This window comes from Pelodiscus sinensis, chromosome 1 (genome assembly GCF_052426305.1).
Source record: "Pelodiscus sinensis isolate ZL-2025 chromosome 1, ASM5242630v1, whole genome shotgun sequence".
Classification (NCBI taxonomy): Eukaryota; Metazoa; Chordata; order Testudines; family Trionychidae; genus Pelodiscus; species Pelodiscus sinensis.
Genome location: NC_143052.1, coordinates 104847694 through 104857317, shown reverse-complemented (window position 1 = coordinate 104857317; position 9624 = coordinate 104847694). Strand labels below are relative to the sequence as shown.

The 9624-nt window shown below is 41.5% G+C and overlaps 1 protein-coding gene across 2 annotated transcripts in view; it reads right to left on the bottom strand.

Moving 5' to 3' along the window:
* Window positions 1-223: 223 nt before the first annotated feature.
* CREB3L2 (cAMP responsive element binding protein 3 like 2) overlaps window positions 224-9624 on the bottom strand; it is a 104759-nt gene continuing 95358 nt past the window's right edge. For both annotated transcript variants that reach the window (XM_006133371.5, XM_075940030.2), the window contains exon 12: window positions 224-8849. In XM_006133371.5, coding sequence (XP_006133433.2) covers window positions 8774-8849 — 76 coding nt within the window. In that variant the 3' untranslated portion in view covers window positions 224-8773. The remainder of the gene's footprint in view (window positions 8850-9624) is intronic.

Below are 9624 nucleotides of genomic sequence, written 5' to 3'. Positions count from 1 at the left end.
CTATGATTAACAAAAGCAATTATCCAGTTTTAGCAATCTTGAGAAAGGGCACATAGTTACTGTGAAACACATACACATATCACTGCTTTTCATCTTCTTCCAGTTCAGTGGCAGCATGTTAGATAATCAGGTTAAAAAAAAGACCTCACAGACCATACACATTTCAGTGCTTTCAAAATACAGAAGGCCAGATTTCAAATAAATGCAAAGACAAAGGAGCTAATTTTGCTTTTTTCTACATAAAATATTTATTTGCAAGAATGAAAAGGTATAACATATATGTAGTTAATAAAAACTAACGTATGTCTTACAAAAGCATCTAGGGGTTTATTTTATCCCAGTAATTGTTTGCTGAATTCTACAAGAAAACAATTTATTTACACCAAGAGTCATGTTTGCAGTACGAACAATCAGGTGGGAATGTATCCAGATGAGCAATGCATCTGTAGAAATCATTACACAAAGAGAATATTTAACCAACATGCACAGAAACATACATCTGGCAAAAGAACAGATGTTAGCAAAGTCAAGAGAGGCTCTGTTACAATTTACTGAAGGGTTTGGTCGGTTTTGGTTTTGCACAGTCCCAAATATCTGCCATCTTTTTCACACTGGATAGTTGTTTAATATGCTCATAAGCAAAGCACAAACATGTATGTAATATGCACCTGCATGCAGAGTGTGTAAGTCTGTGGTGTCCAACATACTAGCCACATGTGGCTATTTGACTTGTTGAATGTGGCTAGTTGGCTCAAAATTATTTACATTTTCAGAATAACGTAGCTAGTTCACTAGAGCAATAGCCACTATAGTAGGGTATATCTACACTAGCCCCCTAGATCCATCTAGGGAGGCTAATGAGGGCGACCGAAATTGCAAATCAAGCCCAGGATTTAAATATCCCGCACTTGATTTGCATGTTCCCGGGTGGTCGCCATTTTAGAAATTGACTAGCCCGAAGTAACTGCCCGCGTGAAACAGGATTCCGATTTAAAGCCCTAATTCAAATTAGCTGGTATTCCTCCAGCAATGCGGTTTTCCTCACTGGATGAACACCACAGGTGTAAGTGAAATGAAGCAGGGATGAAACCTGATGTTGGGTTGGATGGCTCAAAGTATCATTTCTGACCCTCCGCAAGTAAGTATTTCATTTCAGAGGAAAGCACTCTAAATACATTGTCATCTGGAAAACTCAGGGGGACTGCAATGTACCCACCATTTGTTAAACGCTCAAGAAAATTATTTGATACACTGTCTAACAGTGATTAAAAGGATATGTTCATGGGAAAGGATTCTTTAGCTCTTGTACCAGAAAACACATCACACCCAGACTTCAGTTCATGTGGCCTTCTAACTTACAGCCCTAAAAAAGTAGCTGAAGTTATAATTACATGAAACAAAAGTGACCCCTAAAGGCTAATGAGGGTAAAATCAAGAATATTTCCCTGTACTTAATCCAGAGCCATCTACAGCAGAGTTGGTGTTCCATTCAGACTTTACTGACTTACAGCTTCATGTAGAGTAATAGATGCATTCTGTAAGTAATGACAGGACAGCTTTCAGATAGGTAATACCACTGCTAATACCCTGTGCACTGTGGTTCAGGCAAACTTATTTACTTTCTATTGAACCAAGTGGAATGGTGTCAGCTGTTCAGAAAGATGCATAAATGAAGATGCACAGAGGAATAAAAGCTTTTAGTTAGAGCGGTGCTTATTTTAAGGAAACTTCTGCAAGTGTCTTTAAAAAAAAATCACACAACACATATTATTGTTAAACTACATAAATTGTGAAGATGGAATTCCATTACTTCAGCCTCACTGTACGAGAATCAGCTGTGGTCCAAGCCAGATCCATACCCAGATATTTTAAAGCAGAAGTCTGTGACACTCACCCACTTCTACTTCTCTTTCTGTTCTTACTTGCCCCATTATATGAACAATAAAAGATGAAAATTTTACCCGTGTTGCAGGAAAAAGTATAACAATGAAAATGCCACACACACACACACACACACACACTTAGGATTCCCCAATCCTCCAGGATTGGCCCGAAATCTCCCAGAGAATCAGCATCAATCTCCCAGTGACTATTGAAAGTAATCCTGGTGATTTTAATACGATATTTTAAGAAAATGACATGTCATTTTGGGGGGAAAAAAATCTAGAATAGCTTCAGTCAGAGTTGTCAACCCTACTAGTTTTCCATGCACAGGGATACATAATTTAAAAAATTGAAGGAGGGGGTGTTGTCAATCTATTCAAAATAGGTTCTCTCTCTGTTTAAGGAATTGGGATTTAGAAATTTCTTTGCTACTAGAATCCCTCCATCTCAGAATATTCCACCTCAAGACAATTTGGAAACCCATCTTTCCCTGACTCCATATCCCCACATTTTACTCTCTTTGAAGAATGGGCTGGAAGTAGACTACAAGTCAAAGCAGAGAAATAGATTATAAGTTTAGCAGTAACTAAAACAAAACAGGCCCATTTCAGTCTCATGAGTGTTTCTTGCAAGAAAGACCCAAAGCAACACAGGCTTAGGAAACAGGAGCAAAACCACATATGTGCCTTTATAAAGAAAAGCTAATTTCTTGCGATACACATATGGAGAAACAAATTCCTGCCTCACACCTAGGGGCTCTTTGAATATAATTTATCAGAGGCAAGGTAATATTAACCTGGATCTCACCCACAATCCAAGACAGAATGTCCAGGGTGCATCTGCTGGGTTTTAAGATTATTGGGTGTGCATGTTGACTCACTGGTGAACCCTTACAGATTATCTATTGCTGTATATAATGAATGTCTGGGTAGCCAGTTTATCCCCACACTCCCAACAGTCATTTGTCCTTAACACTGATAAATAGTAAGAGAGCTACAATGCAAAGCTGCACAGTTATAGAAGCAATATAGTAGCTGAACAAAGCACCTCTAAAATACACTGCTTTATTCCAAGTTACCAAAGCAATGACCTGCTATTTCACCTTCCAAGTGCAAAGCATTCCCTTTTTAATTAGTGCTTTGAGAATGAAATATTTTAGTTACAGTATAAAAATACTAAATATACTTCTGTTCTTTTGTGTGTGGGTTTTGTACAATGGTCTCTTGGCACTAGCTAGAATCTAGAGCCCCAATACTTTGTGCAAATCCTTCTGGGTGTGGCAATTAATATTATTCATGTATTTGTCCTACACTGTAACTGTGTCTAGACACTGTAAGTGACTAAAAGTGACTAAAAAGTCACTTTTTATAAGTATTACAAAAGGGAAAGGTGAGTTAAATATTAATCTAAACTTATATTTACATGCAGATAAAGATACGGGGTGTCACAGGTGATCCCTGTGGATAGACAGAGCCCTTCTCCCCGGAACAGAGCCAGCAAGGCAAATCTAGCCAGTTAAAGAAGGCTGAACTATAGCTAGACCTTTAAATGGCTGCTAGTGGGCATCTATAGGAGGAACTGTATGAGACAGATCGTAACCCGGGGCAAGGGCGGATGAGTGTGCCGCGGGGCCCCGGGCAGCGAAATTTCGTGCGGCCCCTCCTTTGACATGGCGCATGCACTGTGGCGCCACAGCGCATGCGAGGGGCCTCGGGAAGCGTGGGGCCCGGGGCAGCTGCCCCGCTCGCCCTGCCCTAAATCCACCGCTGCCCTGGGGGAGGGAAAATCGCACCAGAGTGGAGCAAACTCCAGTGTTGCATCCCCTGAAGCAAAGAGGTCAGAAGCTGAGGCAGAGAAAGCCCTGAGGCTGGTGCCTGAGGAAGGAGCCCTGAAGGAGGAGGAGACCTGGCCCGAACTAGGAACCTGCCAGATACCTGAAAGATGTAGAGCTGGAACCTGAAAGCAAGGACTGAGTGAAGCCTCTTTTTCTTTTTACCTATTTGTATTAAGAAAATGAACCTCCCTGAAAGAGACTTGGGACAGCAGCCACATACTTTGGAGCAGAGACGACCATCTCAGTAACAGGGACCAAGCTCCTCAGCCAGTATAAGTCAGACCTACTCCACGGAAGCTATGCCCATGGAGATCTGGCCTATGAACCTTGTTGTATTAAAATACTAGTCTGTATCATGGTACGAATGGAGGACACATGTGAAATTGTAACCTAGAACTATAAAGTATGCCAATCTCTCTCTTTCTTGTTGCCTCCTTCCCCCATCTACACAGTGCTAACATGGTTAGAAATGTTACATCGCCTGGGCCTGATTTCCATACATATATATTTATATTAAAAAATAATGCCCTACTTTCCTTCATAGCTTAACTCCCTAGAATCAAAGGCTAACAGCTCTGGAAATGTCTGAAAGTTATAGGGGGAAGTTAGGTTTTATAGGTGGGGTAAAACACTGATTAGGAAAGGGGATTCCACATAGGCATCTTTCAGGGTGGATTTCAGGCCTGTGCAGAGGCTATAAACTGCATAAGGCCCTAGAGACTGCTGAAGTGCGACTTGCATCGTTTCTTGGGACTTAAGTGGTGCCTGGCTTGTGTTGATCCTGTACCTAGGAGCCAATTTTACCCAGAATGAACAAGTGACAGATGGTTAGAAAAAGAACTTGCATAAGAAACCCATTTCATTAGCATTAGACAGACACTGTCAGGTTCAACGGAAATAGTGGATTTTAAAGGAATAACATTTCCCTGCAATACAAACATTGTGCTAGTTTATGAGATACACACACACACACACACACACACACACACACACACACACACACACACACACACACACCAGCTAAAATTTAATTAAGAACTAAAAATGTTAAGTCTATAACAAGGCTATATTTAGGATCAGAGGAACACAGGAATTGTTGTACTCCATATTATCCATACATTAAATCAGACCACATAGTCCAGAAGCCCGACTCAGACAGCAGCCTATATTGATGAAAGTGTAAAACCCCCATAAATGTGTGGTGTATCGAAGTGGAAAGAAGTGCAAAAAGCTTTAATGGTGGTTAGCAATGGTGTTGGGAAAGTCTTTTTAGTAGTGTACGGTATTATAAGGAACACTCAGACAGAAATCAGATTTTTTTTTAAGTGGTAACATTAACAGTGTCTCTTAACTGGAAGCGAACTTGTGCATTAAGTAGGGTAATGGACACAAGAGAGATTAGACAGCTCAGCTTCCACCTGCTCCATATTCACATTCCATACACAGCTATATGAATATTCCCCAAGACACAGAAAATATAGGCCCTGTTTTGCAGGAACACTGGGCCTCCTCCAGTTCCTCTAAAGTCAAGGGGACCTAGAGGTTCTTGGTAAACCAGGTCCTTTGGGGATCTGCTAATCACTGACCCACGCCTACCTGGATATACTTGAATGCCCCAAGATAGCCAATATGGTCAATCTAATACAGGGGGTCCCAACCTTTTTTGGTCCCCGTACCTTCTTGGCTTTTAGTAAACCTTCCCGTACCCTCTATTCAATATGAAAGGAAATAAATTCGAGACTCTAGAATTCACAACTTTTTTCACTGACTACTACTACTTTGGAAATATTTCAATTAGGATAATCTAGTTATCTACCAAAAATATTCCCCGTACCTCCTTGACAAGCTTCTCGTACCCCCTGGGGGTACACGTACCCCAGGTTGGGAACCCCTGATCTAACAGGTCATACATTTTCCCCTTTCCTTCTCTGACCTTAAGTGGATAAAATAATGCAGACACCACTCATGTCTCAATTCAAATGCTCTCCCACTCATACCTACCATTTCCTACCTCTTTCCATCATGCAGTTATAATGCAGGGTTCTTAACCCAGAGCTCCCAAAGGGATAGCTGTGTGCTTTAGGGATGTAAGTAGTTAGTCAACTACCCAATAAGCAAATGTTTATCGGGTAGTCAAGTAGAAACTCAACTAGTTGCTTCCCCCCTTCCCCCCCACCCCGCTTTTCTGCCTCTATCAGAGAGGGGCAGCAAAGGGGGAGGGAATATGCACGAGCTGGTGCTGGGGGGACCCAGCTTAAAAGTCGGTTCCTCCCCACAGTACCATCTCTGCGGGGGGCAGAGGAAGCGGGGGACAGCGGGGAAATGGCACAAGCAGGGATTGAAACAGTCCCACTCGTGCTGGTCCCGCCGCTGCTCCTCTCCCTTTGGAATGTACAAGAGCCACCCGCAGCTCTTGTATATTTCAAAGGAAGAGACACAGAGGGGAACCCGTGCCAGTGGGGAACTGCTTTGCTCCCTGCTGCCTCTCTCACTTTGAGAGATACAAGAACCGCAGGTGGCTCTTGTACATTTCAAAGGGAGAAGCGCAGTGGGATAGTGAGTGCCCCCTTACCGACGGAAATTCCATCGACTACTCAATTAGCTGATTAATCAAAATTTAACATCCCTAGTGTGATGGGTGTCTGTGTACACTACTGCAATCCTAAAAGAATTATCATGGCCATTGTAACTGACCCTTAAAAAGAAGGATGTGCCTTAGGGATGATGTTGACCCACAGCAACAAGATCGATTATGAATATGTTCACAATGGCACTTCTTACTGTCACCGACATTTAAAAAAAGAAAGATGCCTGTACACACAAATAAAGTTTAACCTAGAAAGGGATATACACACACACACACACACACACACACACACACTATCTGCCAGTGGAATCGAGGCACATGTCTCACTCTTGCTCATTTGAATATTGTTTCTGATCACGGAACAGTGGGGACTGATCCAAACCTACTCAAAGCCAAATGGATTCTTTCCATGAACTTAACCAGGTTTTGGATCAGGTCTATAGTAAACAGATGGGACAGTGAAGATATGAAAGGAGACTAAAAAGGAAAAAAAAAAAAAGATGAAGCATACTGCAGAAGCTATATTAAAATACAAAAACAGTACAATTTTTCTGAAAAAATATTTTACAAAATAGAATACCTGGAGTAAATAGTTACTGTACATGGTATAAAAACACAAGACTATGCTAGTTATTTCTCCTTATATATGTGAAAAAGGATTTTTTTTAAAAAGAATTTTTATATTTTTAATTGCGTTTTCCCGGTAAATTGCAAAAGTAGCCATACTATTCTCTCCTGTAGGTTTTTAGGCTCACTGTGATAACCAAATAAAAATCAGAAGCAATCAGGGACGGTTTTGGGTAAAAAGGGCTGCCCTATCATTAGCACAATCTGAATACTGAAAGGATAATCACCACACAAAAGGCAGTGTGTTTTAGATGAACCAACATGGTGCGTTAGAAGCAGTATGCTCTTGTGGACAGGGTACTGCACTGAAAGATAGAATATCTGGATTCTATTCCTGGCTCCACCACTGACCAGCTGTGTGACTCTGGCCAAGCATTTCCCCTCTCCGTGTACCTATCCTCCCCTCCTCCCTTTCTTTTTCTGTCATGTCTATACAGGTAAGATGCTTCAGGACAGTGAGAGTCTCTCACCGTGTGTGTACAGTGCCAAGTATAAAAGGGACCTGACCTTGGTGGATCTTCTAGGTAGCTTTGTAGTAATAAATATCATCTATAGAGGGAGACCATCAACACTGACCTGAACTGTCTACCTGGGACAACTCAGTATTTTTTCCCCTAAGCACTGGCTTTCATTCCATGTACTTTTAGTAAAAAAGGAAGAGGAAAGGAAATCTTGTTACATTCTAATAACCATTGCAAGGAACTAAGTTTAATTTAAAAAAGCAATTTTTGCCACATTGATTTCAAAGTTAACCAAGAATACCTGGTGTGGTCTTGGGAGCTTGGCTCTCCAGTCTGGCTGCCAGAGGGAAGTTTTGAAAAGCTAATAAATACTATTTACAACAACAGGAGGAGGATGGGGGGGGGGGGGGGGGGAAGAGGGAGAATCTAGAGCAATCTGAGGCCTTGTCTACCTCAAATAACTGCACCGATGCATCTAAAATGTAATTCAATCCATGCAATCTGCTAATGTGGACACACTTATTTTGATTTGAGCCTTGTATTGATTTAGTTTATGCCAGCGATGAAACAGCTTAAGCTAAATGGATACAATATACTAGTCAGAATCTTTTAAAATAATTTCCATATGAGGAAGTTGCACATTTTAAACTCAGTTTCTAAAATGATGTTGTTAAATTGGTGCAGATGTAGACAAGGCCTGAGGAGACACAAGGACTGACTGAATGTTGTTCAGATCCTTCATAAGGATGGCCCAAGTGAAAAAGGGGTAGGAAATGGGAGAGAGAAGCAGCGAAAAGAAAAAAGATGACAATATTGCAATTGAAGAGACTCTCCTGTCTGTGTTGTTGACCCAACAGGATTAGTGTCTGTTCTCTGCCATTGGTGGGAGAGATGGGAACTGTGGACACATTTCTCTTCCCATAAAGCTCCAATGGCAGAGTGATTGGCATGGAGCTGTGGCCAAATCTGAGCAGTGTCACACTGTATATCTCTTTGCTGTTTTCAGTTTCCTTCTCCCAAGTGACCTACTAGCCATGTTCCCAGGAAAGTTCCATTTACTCTACTCCACCATTCTACGTCTCTGCCCCCTGAGTAGGTACAAACACAAAACAATCAGCTGTACCCCTACTGTAGGATTCCAACCCTCCCTTGTGTTACCAGTCAGGGAGAGCAGTAGAAGAGGACGTAGGTTTGTGTGCTCGAAGAACACGACAGAACGAGGACAAATGCTGCTGACTAAAGTCACAGGCTCTTCAGCCGATTCAGAAGTTGGCAGCCACTCTCTCTTTTGCCCGTTGGTTCACTGATGGTATGAGGAAGGGGTGGGACTTTGGTTGAAAAGAAGGGAAGATAATGAGGGAGGGAAGCCTCTTTTTTTTTTTAAGAAGTGGCATTAACTCGTCTATCAATTTCAATTATTTTCAGTGTTTCATTCACTTCCAGCTCTGAGCTGACTCTGTAAGGAGAAAAATAAGAAAGTATGTTAATACCTATATGCAGCCATACAAAAAAGCACTCTCTCCACTGAAACTGGCTACTGCTATTACAGTGCCTGTTTACCAGGAACTCACTGGTTGGAACTTGGTAACACTGCAAATGAGTCACCTCTTCAGTTGTGGATTTAATTTTGGCCTCCAATTTAAATTAGATATACAGTAGACTTCCGATAATCCGGAACCTTTGGGAACTAGGTGGTGCCAGATTATCAGATATGCCGAACTATCAGGAGGTACTATAAGCTGGTTATAATATACTGTATACATTATATACTGTATATAAAGTGTTCTTAACCCTTTCTGTTGTACATACTGTATACAGTATACTGTGATGTTTTAGTTTTTTTAACCCTTTTTTACTCTTTTTGCTTGGTTCAGCTGCCGCCGCTGTTGCCGTGTAACTCATTTTTTGCCGAAGCTCACTCACTAGGCTCTTGCTATTTTGATGCCGGACTATCAGGAGTGCCATACAATTGGATGCCGGACTATTGGAGTTTTACTGTACTGTGGTGGACATGGGTGGGCAGAAGCTCTTATCCTAGTCTGTTAAGAGACATATATAAATAAAAACCTATTTGGCATAATGAAAAGGATCTGTTGAGGAGAGATCCAGGCTTTGAGAAGCAGGATACTGGTAAGGCACCCAGCGGTAAAAGTGAAGGAAAAGACATCACACGTCGGTTCTTCAAAACAGAGTTTCTCTCATTTTCAAAGAGCACCAAAATCTCACATTGT